The sequence below is a fragment of the Plectropomus leopardus genome, chromosome 12, assembly GCF_008729295.1.
Source record: "Plectropomus leopardus isolate mb chromosome 12, YSFRI_Pleo_2.0, whole genome shotgun sequence".
Taxonomy (NCBI): domain Eukaryota; kingdom Metazoa; phylum Chordata; class Actinopteri; order Perciformes; family Serranidae; genus Plectropomus; species Plectropomus leopardus.
The window spans coordinates 11803486-11826666 of record NC_056474.1 but is presented as its reverse complement, the minus strand read 5'-3'; the positions used below and the strand labels follow the sequence as shown (position 1 = coordinate 11826666).

The window sequence follows — 23181 nt, the reverse complement described above, 5'->3', positions numbered from 1 at the left end:
AGAGTTGATTAGCAACTACTTTCTCAAGGATTTTAGAAATAAAGGGGAGGTTAGATAACAGTCTATAATTCGCTAAAACCTCTAGATAGAGACTGGGCTTCTTCAGAAGGGTTTTAATGAAAGCTGCTTTAAAGGACTGTGGTACATAGCCTGTTAATGAAGACACATTGATTATATCTAACAAACTTGTCAATTAAGGGTAAAACTTCCTTAAGTTGCCTAGTTGGGATGGGGTCTAACAGGCAGGTTGATGGCTTGGATGCGGAAATCAATGAAGAGAGGTGGTGAAGGTGAATGAGAGAAAAACAGTAAATACATTTCAGGCCTTACTGTCATATCCAGTAAGGCTTTTCATCCTCCACAGTTGACTTCATGTTCAAAGAAATAAAAAGTGTGTTGACATAAGGGTTGCAGCGATGTGCTGGTTACAAGGTTTACTATGGTATGAAAACAGACGGTTATCATGCTTCTGCCTGGTTTAGCTTTCATCGTGTCCCTTTCCCGGGAAACACTTCAGAGCAAATGCCTCTTTTTAAATTACTCACACATCCATAAGTTGTGCTGCACAACTTATTACATCTGAACTATTAATTACATTTGCACTACTTATCCCATTTGCACAATAATCATTTTCTGCATAATAAAAAATATTGTTCACTTCACATTAATACATGAAGTTACTTCCGTAAATATTAACTGTAACTTTATTACTTTTATTTAGTACTTACCCACTTATTTTAAATTTTATATTCTTTTGTTTGTGTAGTTGCATATTTACACCAGGGATCTGGGAGAAACAGCATTTTAATCCTATCGATGTTGTCACTTTGACTTATCTACAGTACTAAAAAAAACAAGGTAACCGGATGGAATGTTTAACACAATGAGTTCCTACGGTCATGGAAATCCTGGAAAAGTCATGGAATCATGAAATGATCACATTTTCCAGGCCTGGAAAAATTGTGGAATGAGGAAAAATCACTGAAAGTTTTAGAAAAGTCATGGAATTTTTTTAGATTTATTTTTTGGTGTAATGAAACCGTCTAAGGTTGCAGCCCCAAATATTTAATAAATAGCCTCAATCTAACTTTTTTTTTCAAAAATAAGAATGTGGCTAATAATAAATAAAATAATAATAGTAGTAATAATAATAATTAATAATAATAATAATAATAATAATAATTTTAAAAAGTGTTATTCTGTTATGTTTGAATAGAGTTTGATATGTCCAAAAAACGCAAGTGGGGCATGAAAGAAATGTTATTTTGAGTCCTGGAAAAGGCATGGAAAAGTTTTGATATAAATTTTGATATAATAAAGCATTTACTCAACAACAAAAAAAGAAGAATCCCGTTTTCATTCATTGGTAGTAATAGTGGTAATTGTGAAATAAATATACTGTGAAAACATGCTATTTTTTGAAAGGGTACTGTAAAAATATCAATCTGTTGCAACCCTAGTTGACAGATATTTCCCAGCCCCAGTTTAGAGAGGGATTAGGATGGTATAAACTTCATACAATCATAACAGTTAAAGATATTTGAGAATTGTATTAAGGCAAGAAAATTACAAATTTAACACCTTTTTAATCAAATATGTTGGTAGTTTGCCAGTAATGTAATGCCAAATGGAATTTTGGCAGGCTTTTATAAACAAACCTGTAAGTACACTATAAGAACAAAGAGTTTGGGATCTTACAAATTCATATCCTCATCGCTCATTAAAACATACTTATCTGTACTTATCTCCCGATTGTGATTGCCAGCAGCTTTTGATAACTGCTGTGAAGTGAAGGCAGGCTGCCAGAGTGTGGAGAGAAATTATGAAAAATAGGTTATGCTACTTAAATTGTCATATACAGTATAATGGATAGCTTCACAGCTTTGTGCACAGTGTGAACTGCACTTGCTATAATGGGAACATTTAAGTTAGCATTGCCTTGAGACAGGTTTATTAATAGTCCATCACATAAAGACACGTATCTTTTTCCTTTTTACCACCCACTTGTGTCCAAGCAGTTAAAACACAAATGGATTTTACTTTTGCTTCATTTTTATTCCACAAGTGTAATTTTATAACATATGGAATAAATATTAATGTTAGATTGCTGTGTTATGTTATGCATGCTGTGGGAAACGTCTGATGTGTGGCTTTATGATTGGCTGCCAAACAATGCTGCATTGTAACACGTGGCGTCTTTGCATGTTGCACAGTTGCTCAGAGGCTTGTGCTCCTTTGTATGCCCTCTAGTTATGTATTATTATGTCTGCTGTTTAAACATACCAAGACATCTTACAGTTGTATTCAAACATGACTCCTGATCAACATTTAACAATAGAGTGTTATGTGACACACTCAGCATTTAGTAAAGCAGATATCCTTTTGCAGGCCAGGCTATTGATTCTGCTGTGAACACAAAATTAGCTTGTAACACAGATGAGAGGTCAGGTCTTGGCGGCCGTGCTGGTTTGAAAAATGAATTCAGCTGTGTTTATGTTAGTGAAAATCATTAGAATAAAGTATTGTCATGACCTCAGGTTTAGCAACATCAGCTCAAATTGACAGACCTCTGGTCAGGATGTTATTAAAGTCTGCTGAGCGTGTTGGATGAGAATGGTGTGCAGTACAGTACTCTACTGCACAGGCCTTACAGTTGGCATGTGAAGGACCTGAACTATTTAAAACCGTGAAAGTGTGTGCAGGTTCACACTTGCTTTAACCTACTGACTCTCTCTTAAGTCACCTCGACAACCGCCTTGCTTCTTTATGTGTGTTTGAAATGAAGTGTAATATGTGTGAAAGAGACAGTGCAGGATGGATGCAGCTAGTTTACAGTAGGCCACACAATGTGAGACTTCTTCTAAGACCATCTGTCGCTTGGAAAAGGAAAAGTTTGTAAACCACTCCATGAATCTCATGACGGAATGGGAAATCAGTGAGGTTAAACATGCTGCGAGCAAAAACGCACAAAACCATAGATAGAACGGAGAAGCCAAAAGCCATGCAGTCGGTCAGATAGAAGAGAAACGACGGGGGGGAGGACAGGGCATGCCAGCCTGGGGAGGTTTTATGCGGAGGTGGAGGTAGACAGAAAGCAGGTGGATGTTTAGACAGAACGATAAGACAGCCTGGCTGACAGAACGCCTGATAAGCAGCCTGACTGTCAGGTTTGGCAGGCTGGCGGCGAAGCGAGAGAACAGGGCATGGAGGAGAGGCAGACAGATGGGTAAAACTGAATAAAGGCAGCTCAGAAATTGTAAGAGAATAATTTAAAAGAGGTTCACCTGGTATTGAATTTGAGACTCTATTAATGTAGAGCTGCACTGAATGTAAATCCACACTATTCAATTCCATGTGCAGAGTAGGACATCCAAGGCAGTTGTGCTGAATGTATTTAGGTCTTATGCTAGTCCAGCATTGTGCTGTCACCACCATTATTGTGGTAGGAGCTCTCCTGCTAACCATTGTGACGATATTTTTCATTTTGTGGCATTATTTGGTGGCTAGCTACATAGATTAATCTTAAATTATGTTACCAGCTGTACAGACCGACAATCTCAAAAACTATGGGTTTGATTGTCATGAAATTGTGTGTAACTCAAAAATGTATTTTTTTCAAATACAAATGTGTCCTAAAACCCAGAAATGAGCAAGCGTTTTAGCACTTCCTGCAAGCCATTGGGTTTTTGAATATGTTTTGAGTTGAATGCAAAATAAGGTCTGTGGTTAACTTAAGCATAAGAGACTTCATGTTTTGTTCTACAACATAAAATATGTCAGCAAATATCCCACTTGTGAATTCTGAAGCTCATATGTGTCTTTAAAAATCTGGTTGCAAATCAAGTGGTTAAATGAGAAGAACATCACACTGAACAGGTCTTTACAGCCTCGTTGTGGTAACTCGTACAACTGTTGTGTAGTTTTTTTTATATTTTAATGTTAGATTTTTACTCCTTACAATTGCATTTAGGCTTCAGGCATCTTAAGAGGTGTTCATTTGCGAAGGTTATCTAACTGAACAAAACATGTAAATATCATAAATGTTTGTTTACCACAGAGCTCATTTGCTATTCTAATATCTAATGGTATACTATGTTGAAAGTGTTGATTACTGTGTGTAAACACAACATTTAAACTTTGCCCCTGCTCCCCACAGTGCTTGTACATACACTGCAAGCTATTACTGTAGGAAAATTACATTTGTTTTAATGGAAACCCAACAGCAAGCTAACTAAGCTAACTGCCAGCACCTTTCCAACAGAAAACAGGCCAACTCTGCATCGCTGCTCATCCCCATCCTCTGCTTGAGCAAGAGAAAGTGAAAGTTAAAGCCAACCTCAGATTGACTTGGAATGAGTTTTGTCCGCTTGGTGTTTCGCCCTGTGTATTTGTCTTTTTTTGGTGGTGTTTGCAATTTTCATAGCTTTTTCTTGGATACACGCTGTTTATTGTCTGGCACCGGATTGCCACCTTTTTCATAAAGTCCAGACCTCACTTGCACGGTCGATGTACATGCCCATAAACTTTTGTATTAGTCTATACATAATTTTACAATTCTTTTTTTAAGCAAAATCCTGCATTTTATACATTTGATTCATTTATAAGTCACCTTGTATATTTGTCATGAAAATACAACTATAAAAAAAATTGCATCGATTTTATTCACTGGTGGGATGCTCATTGATGATCCTGGCTCACTTGGATCGCGGTCTTGGTTGTGCTGTTGCTGTGGTCCTGCCTGAGGCTTTGCCTGTGTTGTGGGCCTTGATCGCACGATGCTGTTTTCCTGCTCGATACGACAGTCTGCTGCCATTATTATGAGTCATGCCTCCACTATTAATATACGCATGGGACTCCTATGATATTTGCATGTAACACCACGTGCTATCTTATATTGCATTTAGTAATTTTATGTCTAACACTATTGTTATATTCAGTCGCTCTTTCTGAGGTTTCTACCATTTTTTCCCCACGTTACAGGGTTTTTTGGGGGAGTTTTTCCTTAGTCGATGTGAGGATCTAAGGACAGAGGGATGTCTGCTGTAAAGCCCTCTGAGGAAAATTGTGATAATGGGCTTATAAATAAAATTGACTTTTCTTGATTGACTCATTAGTTTACGTTTTAACAGTACCTAATTATTTGACAGATCTGTGGCTTTGGCCCAGTCTACAATGCTAATTATGCAAAATCTCTCTGTCTTTCTTCCAGGGAAGCCCCAAAGCATCGAGAGCTCAGAGCGGGTTCAGCTGTCAGGGACATACAACGTTCGGAAAGGGAAGCTTCAGCTACCGGTCAACCGCTGGACCAGACGGCAGGTCATCCTGTGCGGCACCTGCCTCATCGTCTCCTCTGTCAAGGAGAGCCAGACGGGGAAGATGCACATCCTGCCGCTCATTGGAGGAAAAGTATGTCTAACTTGGCATCACATAATCGTTTTTTTCTCCTCCCGGTCTTTTATGGTGATGTTATGTCATTTATGCTTCGGATCATAAACTCATAACGTCATATCACCAGAAAGTGACCTGATAAAATCACTCTTATTACCCTCTGCAAATGTCTCCCTGCGCAGTGAAGATTGTTCACCTTCAACAACTGTTTGTCCTTTAGTGACACGCAGTAATGCTTCCTGCTCTGTTCTTTTTACCTCAAGGTCAAACAGGAATGATGCAAGAAAGTGTTTTCTTTACAAAGTCAAAATGTTTCCAGTATTCTGCAAGGATGTCTTTTTTCCATTTCTATTCTGGAGTCATAATGCTATCATTTGTAGTGTAATGATCACTGTAGCATTCGAGTAGCCTTATTTCTCTCTCCTTTTTTAAAATGCCTCCCTAAAAAATGACCTTTACCCATTTATTGCTTTATGGATCTGTTTATCTGCAAGGCCACTACATGAGCTTCTACAAGCTCTCCTGAAAAGCCCTTTCTACCTGACTGTGTGACACAAAGGACACTCTATACTCTACCACACCCACTTTTTAAACATTTCACACACAACAAATGACCTCTAGCCAACCATTCATCCATACTCTTGACTCTGCATGCGCATGGTGTGAGTTTGTTTGTATATGCACCAGTATTCTGTTCAAACACTGTAACTAGTCAGCCATTCATTGACAGAGTTCACGTGCTTGAGTGTGACTCTGCGTGTCTAAAAAGAAATTCACCTACATTTATTCTTGCTCATGTCACGCACATATGTTCATTGTATGACCATGCGTGCCTTTATGTATTGTCATGTGTGCTTTCAGTCGACTGAATTTTTCTACCCAGCAGCTATTAAGCATCTTATTTCATGCGGCAAAAGCAGTTTCAAATCATTAATGTATGAAGACGTTGGTGTGTCAGCTTTTCCTCTCCGCCCCCTTTTATTGCTCTTAAGTCAATACAGGGTTCCCACGGTCATAAAATACATAGAAAAGTGATGGAATTTCACAATCATGTTTTCCAGGGCTGGAACAGTCATGAAATAAGTAAAAATAATTAAAAGTTTTTGGAAAAGTAATTGAATTTGTACCTCTTTGAAACCAGAAAAAAACGGCTTAATTTCTTTTTAAAATGAGAAGATTGCAATGAGCAACTTACAAGAGGAAATGCCCCTAAAATTTGGAACAAATTAGTTAAAAGTATGAGAAAATTACCTGGAAATTAGCAAAAACAAAAGGAAAGTAAAAACAATACAAAACAAACAATAACAAACAAGGAAATTATATGAAAAAAGTTTTTTTAAAAAATCCATGTCAATCCATGTTTCAAAGGGTTAAAATGATTTCATTATCATGAAAGTTTTGTTAAAGTCATGGATTTTTTTTTTGTTTTGTAGTTGTATCTGTTACAATAATCTTGTGTGGATAATCTTCCATGTAATGTAACATAATGGAACATTTATTTCATGAAGCTGTGGCTGTAGTGTAGCTCTAATGTGCTTTGGTGTGTGACAACGATGAGTTTACCTTGAAAAGTAAAAAGTTAAAAAGTTTGTGAATTTTTTGGGTAATTTTGTCCATGAAAATATGTGGGAACCCTGTCTCTGGGGTCATCATTTCTATTCAGAGGGGGGTCGGAGATGTCAGAATGTCAGACTTTGATGTCATTCCTGTGTGTGTGTGTTGTGCTGCAGGTGGAGGAGGTGAAGAAGCACAATCACTGTTTGGCCTTCAGCTCAGCAGGGCCTCAGAGTCAAACCTACTACGTCAGCTTTGACAGCTTCACGGAGCACCTGCGCTGGCACAGACATGCTGCCAAGGTACTGTGAACACATGTGAACAAGAGAAAAGAAGGACATAAGCATATGTTCCCCAGCGCTACTTACGGGTCAACTGCATTGTATAGCAGAACATGCGTGAGTGCAAAAAATATGGCACTGCACCCGCCACGATCCTGCTGCTTGATGAGTTGAGTGTGATTGAAAACCCCATATTTCACTGCTGTCCAATCTGTAGTATAAGTAAGTGTCTCTGGGTGCACTCACATGCATAAACACCACTCATGGCTCTCTCTCCTTTCTCTCATTTGAACTCAAGTAGGCCACAGCCAGAAAACCTCTTTTCTAAATATTAACAGGGACATGCATGTCACCAGCACCCAGAGGGCCACTCAGAATAGAAGCCTGGATAGAAGCAGCACGTGCCGCAGCGACGACTGCTGAGCCTCTAGCTAACTCCGTTCTGAAAAGCTCAAGTTTAGTGGGTGTAGATTATCTCCTTGGACGTTATTGCTGTCATTTCATTTAAGACGGCAGTTTGTGCACCTTCATAAATTTGACTAAGAAATTGTCACAGTGTAACTGCTTTACTGTGCACCTGCAGTTAACTAGATTACACAATGATGTAATGTGCGTTGTCAGGTCACTAACCTGTTGGGCTTTCCCTCGACTTCTTCTGACTCCCTAATCCTTAAGAAGATTGGCCATTGAATGACATTTGACCACTTAGCAGCCGGCCACACACACACACACACACACACACACACAGAGTAAATCAGTGAAGTCATGTGTGGTAGTGATAATCCTGTTTAACTCCAAGTTTCTCTTTCTCTCTCCACTTTCCTCCCCCGCCTCCATATAGATGGTGTCCCAGAGGATCAACTCGGTAGATTTGTCCTGCTGCAGCCTGGAACAACTTCCTCCCAACCTCTTCTACAGTCACGACCTAACCCACCTCAACCTCAAACACAACTTCCTGCCTGCAGACCAGCGACTGCAGCAGCTTCAGAGGTACAATGCCATCATAAATGTACAGTAAACACACCTGAGGCAATATGATGGGAAGAGGCACATTGTAAAATCTGACTATTAATATTAGTTTTTGTTTACTTTATATCAAAGTGTTAAGTTTGCTTTTGTGAAGTTGTTGCAACTCAAAAATGATAAGGGAAATTGTTCATTCTAAGTGTTAGTAACTTCAGTAAACCAAATTATTCTGACTTAACTTGATAATCACAAAGAGGAATATGCTAATGAAGAAGTGAAGAGATCTGCGAGTTCTGTTTTGTTAACATGTTTAAAAGTAAAGAAAAATGATTGACTAGTTTGCAACTGGCAGATTGCAGATACATAGAGAACTTCAGTAATGAATCCTAAAACCTGCAAATGCATTAGCCTTTCAGCACCTCTGGTTCCTCTTCTCAAAGTCGATGGGGTATTTGATGGGGTACTCGTGAACTTTTGAAGCTTTTATGCATCTTAAAAAAGACGTTTGCTAACTAACAAGTGGCTAAATGAGACTATAGAATGTCATCACGCAGAATCATGCCGAACGTGGCTTTACAGCCTTGTAGCGGTGGCGTCGTGACCATAGTGTGGATCATTTTAGCCTGGCAAAAGCTTTTTACTTCTGAAGACTGCATTTGGGCTTCAAAAATCCTGAAAGTGGTGTTCATTTGTGAAGCTTATCTTGCTGAACAAGACGTGTATCATAAACGTTTGTTTACCACAAAGCTTATTTTCTGCAATGATCCGAAATCCTTTGGAAAAATCCCACAGGCTTTTTGATGAGGGAACCAGGGTGAAGTTAGCTTCCCGGATGGCCTACAGAAAAGCGTCAAGCTGCTTAAACTTAGAATGACTGATTTAATTAAACTTTTCATTTTTAGGTTGCAACAGCTTCACAAAATTAAGTTAATATAACAACATTTTAAGTACACCCAACAATTAGATATAACGTAAACATAAATTATGATGAATAGTTATATTTTCTAAGGTTTTTCAAGTTTTCGGTTTCAGTCTCCGAGATGTTTTCGCAAAAAAATTGGCTTCTCAGGTTTTAAAGTGCAGGAAGAATAGAAAGAAGAGGACGAACCTGAGGAGGAGTTACAGGTCATGGCAAAAGTTTAGGGTGATTGGGATGGGCTGGTTTGAGGAAGATGTGATTTGAGAAGCAAAGCTAAGCAAAGCTTAGCACCATTTGTCCACAACAGGAGCTAGACTGGGCTGTTGCACAAGGAGGGGAGGAGACGAGACACTGACACAGTGAGGTTTCACTGGACACAGCAGGTCATGGCTGTCTGGTTTGGGCAGCTTTAGCTTTCGCCTGCAATTTGCAACCATCGACCTGAGTAGTCTAGGACGGGGGCCATTGGCACGCTCATACCGAAGAGGCTAGCCAGGGCTGTGCTGCACCAGGCTAGGCCAAACGAGCCCAGAGCCCAGAAGGGTAGATGAGTCTGCAGGGAAGCTTTTAATGTGCCTGGCCTCCCTCACTCTCTCTCTCTGTGGGCACCATCTGCTGCATGCTTATCATGGTCCCAGATTAAAGCCCACAGCCAAGACGTGTGTGTGTGTGTGTGTGTGTGTGTGTGTGTGCATGCATGTATTTGCATTTATGTACATGTGCACGCCTGTCACAGCCTTTCTTTCTGAAGATTATTGCCAGAAGATTTTTATCATTGGAGTGAGTGAACTGTGAATCTGCTGCTTGAGTATGCGTTAGCAATGTTTGCAAAATGAAGCGTCTGTATGTGTGAGAGGAAGAGAGAGTTGCATGCTTGTATGCAATAGAGAAAAGTGGCTGCAGGCTACAAATTTGGGGTCAGTGCATACAAAGTCTTGATACAGTATGGCATTTGTTTTTTTTCTTCTTTTCTTTTAAGATGACTGTGCTGACGAGAATGTGTATTCGTGTGTGTACTGGTATAATCTGGCATTCTTATATCTTCCTCGGAGAAAATTGTGAATGAGTAGGAGGTTAGGATTTTATGATTTATCTTTTTCTGAATCATCTTTTTTTTTAATCCTCTGAATAAATACTGATGTTAAAAAGACAACAGTGCGGGGGAAAATATCTCAAAATCTGGGTGAGTGATGTACAGCTCCCCTGCTGGTTAAGCGAGATAACATCTATTTATCTTTGCCAAACCCAAGTAGGCTCATCCGCATTTGACCCAGCATGACAGAAAAAGAGGTCAGTAATGAGAAAGAGATGAATAGTTAGCTGAAAATAGAGCCGTTTTGACAGAAACATGTAGCGGAGTTACTTGAGTACTCGCTTTGCCCCCGAGAGACTAAAGTCAAGCAGTAATTCTCTGTGTGCAGCCTCCGCAAATGTGGTTGTATGTGTTGAAGTGTGGACAGTTGTGCGAGAGTCTGTTTTTGTTTCGCTATAAACAAAGGCTTTCTCTGACATCTAACATGGGGTCATAGTTTGTTGTATTTTTCAAAGAGCATTGGGAATGTGTGAACCTGCCACATGCCCCTCTCTCTCTCTCGCTCTCTCTCTACTCTCTCCGGCCAAATACTAACTGGTGGGTGATTTGCCAATCAGATATGCATAATCAGTTGTCTGGGATACTAGCTCTCTCCTCTGGCATGGGACTGCCTTCCCAGCATGCATCCCTCCATGAGACAGAGGTCACCACTCACCGAGGGGAAATATCTGCCGTTCCATGCATACGATTGAACCCTTGGCCTGTTTATTTACATATGTATGGTAGTTTGGCGAGTTATGAAGGACATAAAAGTCAGGCAATGCAGGGAGAAGGAAAGGGAGAGCTAGGAAAGTCGAACAGTATAGTGTCAGAAAGACAAAATTTGACATAAAAGCGGGTATTTAAAGCCAAGTAAAATCATTAAAGGTGCATGAATTGATGAATTGATTTTTTGGCCATTTGGGGGCAGCAGAATAAGCTAAAAACACAACCCTGATGTATTTTTTATCTTATAAAGTTAAAGATATGGTGAACAGCAGTTGCTTATTTGCATTCATCTGACAGAGAGCAGCATTAGCATTCATTTAGAGCGTGTCTCTGCTCACCTAATGAATTTATGTCCAATATCCACTCTCCTTTTACCTCTTGTTGGTCTTCAGTTACTCCTGAGAAATGAGGTTAATGACAGCAGAGTTGTAGGCTGGAACCAGGCCCCCAGGAACTGCACTAGGCTTTTAAGTCAATTTTTGTAGTGGCCAAATAGTGTAATTACACTGTCACATGATGCCCTGTGGCTCAAAGAGACTTTTCCTATAGACCTACATGGCGAAAGAGACATCTGTACATTTTTTAATTGTCACAGCCCCCGCCAAATGATTTGTTTCACCATTAGGATTTGATCATATGGTCCAGAAACATATTGAAAGCCTAAAAGAGCAGTAAGATTAACTAATTTTAGTCCCATTCTAGTTAGCAAAACGCCAAACTGGAATTTAGCCGATCGGCTAGAGGAAGTTAGCTGCTTGCCCACACTCTGAGTCTTCAGTGTGCATGCTTCATGTAAAGAGAAACTAACATTACATTAGCACCATGGTCTGTATTCAGTTAAAAACACACAGAGGACTCAACTGATACTGAAGCTGAGCACCAATAGCCTTTAAAATAAAATTTTGTTTTTTTAACTTTGTTTAAAAAAATGAATCTACCTTCTACCTTCTACTTTAATTTGTTTCTGTCCACTTGACAAATGTAACTAGAATGTTCTCTCCTTTCAGCTCTGTTTTGGTCTCCAGCTTGTCAGAGGCTTTATTGAGTTTACCAGCCTAGTCGCTAACTTTGCCTTTCGGCCTTTTGGTGCCGGGCGGGTAGTGTACAGTCAATTTATCAGAGCATTGTGGCCAAAGAAAACATCAGCCAGGGATTATTATCCATTTGCACTGGGAAGTTGGAATTCCGAGTTCCGAGTCAGATATTTTACTGTAACATCCCCTAAGGTCGGATTTCTGAGGTAGAAGGTTGGAAAAACCTCACCAACCCTGACCTCAAAATACAAAAAAGGTGCTCTGTGCATCAACAGAAGTGAAAGCTGTAGTAATATACTTTTTGTCATCACTTCTGTTTTATTTGTGTGTCATTAAAACACTTAAAACAATACCATCAGACCTTTATCTGTGGACATGCAGATAGTATGTCTGTGTATGCACAAAATACAACATAATGCGTTTTTACCAACTGATATTGCTAACAGTGGCTAACCCTTCTTGAACTGCAAATTGCTAAAAACATTTTGGCTTTCTGACCTGTTGCACTGGAACGCTCAACTTGGGAGGGACGTTATTCTCAGCTTGGACCTTCGACCTCTGAGTTAAATGTAACATAGCACTGGTTAACCCTTTGAAACCTGGATCGACATCAGTTTTCTGTTGCTGCATTTAGAGGCCTCTCACAAGCATTTGAACCTCTGATATGTAAGCAAATTGGTGTGATTTCTGTCAAAAACATGGGAAAAAAGGCAATCAGCAATTTGGCAGGAAATGTGCAAAATGCAAGGAAAAAGGGCAGAGGTGGAGAGATCATTCAAAATTTATCAAAACTAAATTAAAAAAAATCAAAACTATAGTTGTTATTTTTTATAATAATATATTTAAAATGATATTACAGAAAGAATAAATATTCCATTTTAAAATGTTTCTTTAAATTTTTTGCACTTTTTCCCCAGATCAATTCCTTGTTTTAGTTATTTTTTAAAATTTATTTTCTTTTTTTTAAACTCTCCTTTTTGTTTTTTTTTTTTACTTTTTTCCTCAGGTAATTTTCCTGTAACATTTTCCACGTTTTTGAATGTATTCAAGCTAATTTGTTCATGTTTCAAAGGGTTAAGAAAAGTGGAAAACCAAAACAAAGCGTTAAAAGAGGCTAAAAGACCCCCACAGAGCTGAGGGGAATTGCATATTTGTGAGATAATTCCCTGCAGAGCGTGACTTCAAGCAAAACTTGTAGTCAGCTGATCCATTGACCATATGAAAAATAATGAGTGCAGCTTTAGATATGCCAGCAAAGGACTGAGGCGAAAATCATGATAGGACAGAATGACGGAGCATGACACAGACAAGAAGAGAGTCTGAGGAGGGAGTATGAGCATTACTCAGCACATTGCAGGGGTTGATTTAATGGTGGAATGACATTTTCCCACACACACCCCCCACCCACTCCCTGCAGGAGTCACCCTCAGCTGGAATTACTTGGCTACCCTAATCAATAGCCCTGACGTCCCAGTTGCCTTTTTCTCCATCACCGTGATATATAGTTTGTGCATGCGTGTATAACCTGTGTGTGTGTGTGTAAAGGGAGGACAGTCAAGTAGTGCCAGTTTCAGCAGCTGCTCCAGCCTGCAGTGCTAATATGGCGCGCTGCCCATCTCCGGCTCGCTGCTCTCTCTGCACACATGATAGGTGATAACAGGTCCCGTGTGTGTGTGTCTGTATGTGTGTAGATGGATAAATAAAGACAGAGAGAGAGTCACGTCCCCTGCTTCCCCTTGTTCCCTCGGCTCCCTCCCCCCCGAGGGGCTAACCCCTCTGAAGGTCACCGCTCTGCCATAGGACACCACGCCAAATGCCACTGGTCACTGGTGTTTGAATGAACAACACAGACGTCAATGCTGCGCTTGTTTTCTCAACAATCAAACATGAAGGTTTTGTGAGGGTTTAGATCTAACTGTGTGTTTTTCACTTAAACAAATTCAGTGTAAGCTATGCTTTACTACATTGCCCATGAATATATTCATTAATATATTTATGAATATCTTCCACTCTCTTGCAATATTCATGTTGACAAGATACTACATCTCCAATCACATACTCTTCTCTTCTCTCTTCTCTTCTCTTCTCTTCTCTTCTCTTCTCTTCTCTTCTCTTCTCTTCTCTTCTCTTCTCCCTTTTCCTAATTTGGCATTAATACTTTGATCCTCTATTTTCAGATTTTCTCGTCTGCGGAGCCTCAACCTGTCCAACAACCACCTTGGTCAGTTCCCCCCAGCCATCTGTGACATCCCCACACTGACGGAGGTCAACCTCAGCTGTAATTACTTGGCCTGCGTCCCCAGCTCTGTGGGAGCCATGACCAAGTAAGTATCAGCAAGACGTTATTGAGGATACAGAGCTTCTGTTAAACGGATAGTTTCAATCTTTTGAAGTGGGTTTGTATGGAGCACTTATTCATAGTCGTTGTACTACAAACAGTAGGTATCTATCGACATGCCTGCAGTTTTGAGAAGCAGGGGTTCAACATGGAAGCACAGCAATGTACTGCTCTGGATGGGGTCAGCAACAAAACATATTTTAGCCACCTAAAAAAAGTCTCAGCTAAAAATATCTGTATCAGTTGAAGTGTATTGACCGTTGTCAGACAGTCTGTTCTGACAGGGAAGCCATTAAAGGTTTTGGTTTCCCCATCTAAGCTCTTCTCAAAACAACCAGACTCCATTAACAAAAACAGTAATTTTAGCTCACTGAACACACGAGCTGCTGGTCTACAGCTGCTTCGATCAGTTAGTTAGTTTGTGTTTTTGACTTTGGTGAATCCGAACAAACCGTTTTAAATACCAAAGCCACACGATAACATGAATAAAATAACAAATCGAGACCTCGATAGACCCGCACCCTGGAGGTTCAGCATGATTCTGGCTTTGAAGAGAGCGAAGTAACGGCTTCATCTTCATTCTGCTGGAAATCACTATCTGACATTAAGGTAAAGCAGTAAAAATATTCATAACATATCGTTCACTTCAACTGATATTGATCTTTTTTTAGGTGGGACTTTTTCTTATATGGCTAAAATGCATTTTGTTTCCAGCCTGCTTCTCTAGACTGGGGCATGCTGACTGATATTTACTGTGTGCATTATACTATTCATGGATAAATACCCCATACAACCCCTTTTCAAAAAAATCAGAACTAAATACAAAGGCTAAATATGCCTGTAATCTTAAATTCGTGCATATTTTGCCATATTCTAAATACACTCGAGTTCTTCTTCCTTAGCTTAAGCTATTGATTTTGTTCCTCATGATGTTGGTAGTTATCCTGCTCTATTTACCAGGTCTTCACTTCTAAACTGGGACGAGTGCTCACTTGCATTGATGCCATCTCAGGGCTTGGTGGGAAACCAATGAACCTTCTCACAAACCAACCACATAGCCAAATGTTGAAGTTACCTAGCAACAAGTACATGGCTTAACAACTGCCATGGTGTACTTTGCTAGTTTCAACATGTGAGAAAACAACACCACAACTTGCACAGATCATCTTTGGTGCTCTCCCACGACATTTGGCCTCATTCATGGCCTGTTCTTGGTCTGTTTTAATTGCTTGCATATGTAAGTCAATTCAGTCTGGTTGTTTTAATCATTCAGCTGTTTATGACTTATGTATTGTTTGCCATTTTGAAGTTTTTCAGCTTGCTGTTGAGCCAATGTTTTGTAGAGATTTGAGTTTTGTCCATCTCCTTTTGCATTTTGGTGCACATACACTTTAGTTTTATTTTAATTGTCTTGCATTTCTCTTGAGAACTCTGATATTAGGTCTGCTTTGTTATGCAGATTAAAATTGCAGATTATTTTATTTCTTGGCCAACATTTTTAAGAGGATGGAACAAATCAGATTTTGTTGGCTGAAAACCATTTTTTTTCTCATGAGAATGCTCAGAACATTTTGGCTGGGCTCCAGTATCAGTCCCTTTTCCTGTGGAAAAAGCCTTTTTACTCACTCTGCTTAAAGTATTATAAATGTATCGAACAAAAGGTCTTAAATTTAATCATTCATACATTATTCAGTCCAATCTACCCCACCATGAAAAGGGAATGCACAGAATAATGGAGCCATTTAATAGCTGGTTCAGTCCTGACTCATGGATAGTACATGTGCTTTAAACTCAAAGCTCATTTGAGACTTATCATACAGGTATGTGGATTGAAGCAGGGCTAGATGAGAAGTTAATCTGCAGGAATGATCTGGTATGCCTGTAAATTCCTGAAGTGGACAGTGGGGCATTTATGCTGCTACTGCCATCTGCTGGACATCAAGTGTACTGATAATGAATGCTGAAATTCTTGAAGTCCTATTCTGCTCAACCTGATTGCTACACTATCTGTGCAGATAAATAAATTCTCTCTGTCATCTCTTTCATGAACGAGGCCAATCGTCTAATCTCGTCTTCCTCTCTCAGTTTGCAGACGTTCCTTTTGGATGGCAACAGTCTCGATGAGCTGCCCAGTGAGCTGGGTTCCCTCCAGCGGCTAAGTTACTTGGGCCTTTCCTTCAACCAGTTCAACCATGTGCCACAGGTGCTGGAGCAGTTAGCCTCCATGGAGAAGCTGTGCATGGCTGGAAACAACCTACAGACACTCACCCTGCAGAATTTCCGACTGCTCCGTGTCAAACACATTGATCTAAGGTACGGCAATTTAAGCAGATTATTACAAATATATTTTTTTAAATCATGATTGGGAGATTATATTTTATTGTTTATTAAATAATACCCATAAAAGCACATGAATGTGCCCCTAGTCTCCCTGGGGTCCTGCTTATTGAAATACAGTACAACATGAAATAAAAGTACAGACAAATTAAGATATAAAAATTTCTGTTTAAACTTTTTTAAAAGTGATTTTATCATTTATGTTGGATATGACTCTGGTCAGAGAATACCAGAGTGCTGTTGGTCTGTATATAACTGTTGATTTGCGAACATTTGTTCTTAATACAGCATTATATTAATATTTTAGAGTTTTTATAATTAGACTACTTTGTCAAGATCAAGCATCACTCAAAGTCCTCAGTCATGCTTGTCCAAAGCAGTGCACAAGACACGTGTTATCCCTTTAATGATAGAAACAACAACACCAAGAGGAAGCCGAAACACGGGCAGACCTCCAGACAGCACGAAATCAGGAAATCATTTGCCTGTGGTGGCTCCATCAGGTGTCTTCCCCATTGTTTGCAAAAACACAGAGTTGGAGTGACTTGCACTATTTTCCAGTTAATACTTCATCCCCTCTGTCTTTGCTTAGACGAGGTCAGTCAATACGTTTTCCAGCATTCCTGTTTGGGCAAAGATCACTTGGTATCTCTGATGATGAGTAGTGCTGAGAAGTGCTGCAGCTGTTTGTTTCTATTGATTCATATACAGAAAATGTGTCCAGTCAAGCTGAAAAAATAGTCAATTAAAAACACAAATAACTATCAAAGTGTGAAATAGTCATATGAATTTAAAAACTCAGCTCAGTATGATTACGTGTCATTACATTCTACTTTGTTTTAAATGAAATTTATGGCACATTTTTTAAAATTTCATTCCAGTGTTTTTTTTTTCTTCAAAATGTCTCATTTCTGTTTATATTTTAGTATTTTTTTAAGTGACAGTTGTTGTTAAAAATGCTTCTTTTCATCACAGTCGATGCCTGTCAATCAAGACAAAGTGGGGAGTTCTGTGATTGGCTGTTGCTTTCGAAGTTTCTTACTTCAATACTTCACCTTGAAACACATTAGGAAACTAGTCTTAGGCATAAATCTTAAGAGACTTCGAAATAATACACTGGGTCTGCAGAATAAATGTGAGAGTAGCTAGGGCCTAATAATTAGACATCTTAACTTTTCCACTTATTCGCTAAAGTTCCTGCTGAATGACACCATGTTAAGCTACTCTTAGCCATTTGTTCTTTTGTCAATGTTAAATAGACTAAACATTGTTGTATTTACCTCTGTCCAGTCTGGCTTTTTTGTTATTTTTAAATAAATTATAAACAGATAAGTATAAAATGGATATAACATTACAATGACAACTTTTCATGACTTTGTTAGTAGGAGGGAACAGCAGAATGACTTCAGTAAGCAGTAACGAGAGAGAAAGCACAGCTGGCACTGGTATATCGATATGTATTGATAAATCAAAAATTTTGACATTAGCATGTAAAAAAAACAAACTCTGATATTTGTTTGTGGAACAGAATAATATATTTGTGTCGTATACGTTTTTGCCATGGATGATTTCTAATAATTAAATGCTTTAATACTGGATCCTGTCACCATTAGGTGACTTAGCAGAAGTGCAACAAATTCACACACATTAAATCAAAAACCACTTGCAACTGAAGACTAAACAGCACTCAAGCAGGTGCACAATATATCAGGCATCACCTGAGGCATGTTCCCTTGCCTGGTAAGAAAGGCCACAGCCTGTGCAGTTCAACCTGATCCAACCGGAGCTGAACCTGTGTGTCTCTCCTGCTCCCTCTGCCAGGTTGAATAAGATCTCCAGCATGGTGCCAGATGAGCCTGACCTACTGAGGCACGTGACCCAGCTGGATGTGAGGGACAACAGGCTGACGGACCTGGACGCCTCGGTCTTCCCCAGACTGGAGGTGCTTCACTGTGAGAGGAACCGCATCGAAAGCCTCAAGGCCAAGGGTTGCTTGCTCAAAGGCATATACGCCTCCAACAACGGTGGGTTTGGCACACAGGATTTCATATTTTCTGTGAGGGCAACCGTGTTTTTGGAAAAGACAGTCTTCTCACATATCAGTAATGGAAAGTACATTAACTCAAGTACTGTATTCAAGTATAATATTAAGACACTTGTACTTACATTTCCCACTACTTTATATTTCTACTCCACTACATTTCAGAGACAAATTTTGTACTTTTTTCTGCACTACATTTATTTTATAACATCAGTTACGATATACTTTAAATTCTGATTAAAGGAACATTTCACCACAAAATGATGATTTGCGTATCAGTTACTCATTCTGTGTTACATTGATTTCATGAAGAAAACAGAGATAATTCTTGATTAATTTAAGTAATTAGCAGCCAGCAACAGTAAAACATCAAAACATCTGTTTACAAACTCTTACACAACTTGCTTGCTCAGGCACAATACTCATTGGTGGAAGTGTTTTGAAATAATAAAGTTTAACGAAAGATATCTGTTTCAGAGGAACTGAGCATACAGCTGAGTAATGAGACTTGGATCACACTGCAAACGAGTTTGCAAACGGATGTCTTATATAGTTTTGCTATTGTGAACCATGGCCCCCTTTTACTCCAATTTATCAAGAACTGCCTCCGTTTTTAGATACTTTGTTCACCGTGCAAAAAAATTTCCCCACTTTTTTTTTTTTCCTGTACAAATTTATTTATATACAATTTATGGGTGAATTGCTACTTTAATAATCCAATATATAATTAACAAATAAAATATGACGTATTTTTATAGGTTAAGAAAAGATAAGGGGGGAAAACCACAAGCTATCAATATATAAAGTGGTTTAAAATTAATTCCACCTTTAGCAGCTGCAACAGCAAAGAAAGATCAACGCATCAACAATTATGATCCAATGACACAATATTCTGTAATGGTGAAATCTGCATGATGACTTTTGGTACTTTAGGTATATTTTGATGCTACAACTTGTAGATTAACTAAATAAATATTTTGAATACAGAACATTTGAGTATTTCTGCACTGTGGTATTGCTATTTTAACCTTTAAGCTGAAGATCTGAATACTTTTTCCACCAATGCACATCACCACCACCTCAAAACTGAAATCAAAGCAACTCATATCTCACCTTTCAACAGATGTCAATCCTTTCTCTTCCCATATAATGTTATTTCACCCCCATGCTCGTCTCTCTACATGCATTCATTTTTTTCAGCAGTGCTGCAGTCTTGTTGTCTCTCTCTATCACCCCTTCCAAATGCCCCTCCCTCCATTTTCCATCTACCTGCTTTTGTAATAGAGCGCGTCTGTCCTTGCTGTAGGTTAATGTGTTTGGATTTCTCCCTACAGAGCTACGACAACTGGATGTGAGTCCTGTGCCCTCCAATCTTAGTTACATGGACATCTCAAGGTGAGAAAAATCCCATAAGTACACATACAAACACTAAAAAAGAATGAAAGGTATTTGAAAAAATGTAGCTCATTTAAAGTACATCAACTTTGCCCTAAACATAGAAGAGCAGTACCTGAGTGAGAAAATTAGCTTTGAATATCTTGTAAATGTGTGGCTAAGTCCTTGCTAAACAGATTTTTAAAAGTAGGGAAATGCTAATGTTAGCGATATGTCACTTTTTAACTGCATCAGCCTTGACCTTTCACATGACCTTTGATTTTTAAGAGAAACATAGGCTACTGTACTTAGCGTCCTTGAGGTAAATTTAAAAAAGCATGGTAAGAGTACTCTACTCCAAATTTAAGTGCTAACTTTATTTGAAATGTTTCAATTGTGTTAGACAAAACACAGCTGAGACTGTGTTTTGTCTAAGACAAACAGTGTGTAGGATTTAGCTGAAACTTTTCCCATTTGTCAGGCATGAACTCTTGGTTAGAATTCCTTCAGTTTTCATTGTTATTGAGGTTACTGGGAGCTGAATTGTCCACAGAGGTCTCCTCCTCTCAAAACACATGGACCAGGTTATTTAAACCAGTAAAAACACTGAATAAAGCAGTTTTATGTTATAAATCAGGGTTTCTCCAATGCTGTTTGGCATGTTGCAGAGGAGTCGCTAGCCCAGCACCTGCGTATGTGTGCTTTCCTTTTTCTCTGATAAGGTCCACATGTTCAGGAGGTTTTAACCTGCAGCCGAATTATCTGCAGAGGTCTATTCCTCTCCCAAAATAAACAGACCAAGTCAGTAAAAACACAGAAAATGTTTTTCCATTAGTGCTTGTTGTAGAGGGGCTGCTAAAAATGGTGGCTGACGCCAAAACGTGAATGGCAGAGCCAGTGTTTGGTTTGTCCGTTCTGTGCTTCTGCAGACACATGGTAGTGCAACATGGCGAACTCTGTGGATGAGGACCCGCTCCCTATATAGATATCAATTTCTCATTCTAAGGTAGCAAAAACAGGAAAATTCTTAATTTCAGGTGATTAGGTGACATTATATAAGAAGACGTATTTATTATAGCTAATTTTTGACAATATAGCCTCCTAAATCCCACATATTTGACCTTTATGTGACCAAAATTTTAGGAAATATGGAAAAAAGGACAGTTGAAGCTGAAGTTTGTGCTTGCTTTTTTAGAGCAGGACTGTTTGGAATTCAAATAAATGCAGCATCCCAGTACATTATATTCCTTGTTAAGTATTTTGCTTTACAAATGGCACATAATTTATCATCATCATTCCCTCTACTCCTGTAGGAACCATATGGAGTCTTTGCCAGACTGGCTGTGTGAAGCTAAGAAACTGGAAGTTCTGGACATGAGCCACAACCTCATCACTGAGCTCCCGGCGCGGTGAGTCTCTCTCTCTCAGCAAAGGTGTCCGTTAGCCCGGAAATGGAGTACAGTGCTACATTATTCTCCCTGCCCTTTGTCGGCCAGTCATCTATCCCCCCGTAGAGCCTCATAAATCACACAGATAGCCTGTAACCTCCGCAGCCGCCGTCCATTCTCTTCCTCTTTATATAGCTCTTCAGAAGGTCAGATGCACCTCGCTTCCTCCTCTTCTCTCTGTCTCGTGTCGGCTCGTGTCAACCTTCCTCCCTCTGCTTCTCTCTTTCCATTTTTTCTCTCTGTCTCTTCCTCTGGTCCCCTCATTGTCCGCGGATTTATTTTTTACCCAATAAGTGTCAGGATGATGAATTTCAGCTGCAGGCTCCACTAGAGCTGCTATTTTCTGTTCTATCTAGCTATATATCTATCTATACATCCATATATCTCTTTACATATATCTATGCATCTGTAAATCTATATGACACTGTAGGTTTTTACGAGTGAATATGTTTATCCTTGGTGTTTTCATACTGACACAACCATCTGTATATTCCTCATGCCGCAGGTTGTTATGCAGCAACAGTCTGAGGAAGCTGAGTGCAGGACATAACCAGTTGCAGAAGCTGCCTGAAAGAGTGGAGCGCCCTCTGCTGGAGGTTTTGGACATACAGCATAATCAACTGGTGGAGCTGCCTTGCAACCTGTTCCTCAAATCTGACAGGTAGCATTAATCATCACCTTGAAGTGATTTGTTTTCTTATCAGATAATGCACCCGGCATCTACGTGAAGGGAAAAAAATGCAGATATATGAAGATGATGGACAAAAATTATGATTTTAATCAAGGACAAGATATCCAAGGGCAAGGATGACATGCAAATGAATAACAAGCAACCAGGACAAGGATGGGGGATCATAGAAGTAGAAATCCATGTCAAAGTTTGTAATTAAAGGGACATGTGTTGTTTTATTGTCTTTAAAAAGCACTAAAATGAGTCTGTGCTTTCATTTTTAACTTCAGCTTGCGGTGCGTAAATGCGTCAGCCAATAAGTTGGAGCACCTGCCTCCATCCAGCCTATCAGAAGACAGTCACAGCATACTGCAGGAGCTCTACCTGACCAATAACCGGCTGACGGATAAGTGTGTGCCCCTGCTGACGGGCCACGCTCACCTGCGTGTTCTGCACATGGCCTACAACCATCTCCAGACCTTTCCCGCCAGGTAAGGAACTTACATTGACATTGGTTCTCTAAACTCACTCACCGGTATTGTATTAGAGGCTTGACAGCTAAGCTTGCTATTAAAAAGCCTTTTTAATCACAATAATATGACTTTTTCATGAGCCACTGTAATATGAATTTTTAATAACTTACTGTGCTGTGACTTTTTTATATATTATACTATACTATTGACTTTTATGACTTAGTATACTAGGACTTTTTTATAGCATAAAATACTATGTCCTTTTGATAACTAACGATTTTGCAACATTCTATGCTATAACATGTCTTGACACTTTTTGCCATACTATAGTATTGCATTTTTTGGGCTTCTTTTGGACATGCTATATCATGATGTTTTTGGCCACTTTTGCAACATTTTAAGCAATGGCATGTCTTGGCACGCTATTTTATGCGTTCTTTCAGCTGTTTTCAGCTGTTTTAAGGACAACATTTTTTGCCATACTATAGTATTGCTTTTGGATAATTTTTTCGACATGCCATATTTTGGTGTTTTTGGCTATTTTTGCAATATTCTAT

At 39.2% G+C, this 23181-nt stretch overlaps 1 protein-coding gene across 1 annotated transcript in view; it reads left to right on the top strand.

The window, feature by feature from the left end:
• LOC121951237 (PH domain leucine-rich repeat-containing protein phosphatase 1-like) overlaps positions 1 to 22646 on the top strand; it is a 57598-nt gene extending 34952 nt beyond the window's left edge. The window contains exons 2-11 of the mRNA XM_042497497.1: positions 5210 to 5406; positions 7119 to 7244; positions 8065 to 8213; positions 14121 to 14267; positions 16367 to 16594; positions 18440 to 18642; positions 19994 to 20054; positions 21347 to 21442; positions 21987 to 22142; positions 22442 to 22646. Coding sequence (XP_042353431.1) covers positions 5210 to 5406; positions 7119 to 7244; positions 8065 to 8213; positions 14121 to 14267; positions 16367 to 16594; positions 18440 to 18642; positions 19994 to 20054; positions 21347 to 21442; positions 21987 to 22142; positions 22442 to 22646 — 1568 coding nt within the window. The remainder of the gene's footprint in view (positions 1 to 5209; positions 5407 to 7118; positions 7245 to 8064; positions 8214 to 14120; positions 14268 to 16366; positions 16595 to 18439; positions 18643 to 19993; positions 20055 to 21346; positions 21443 to 21986; positions 22143 to 22441) is intronic.
• Positions 22647 to 23181: the final 535 nt, after the last annotated feature.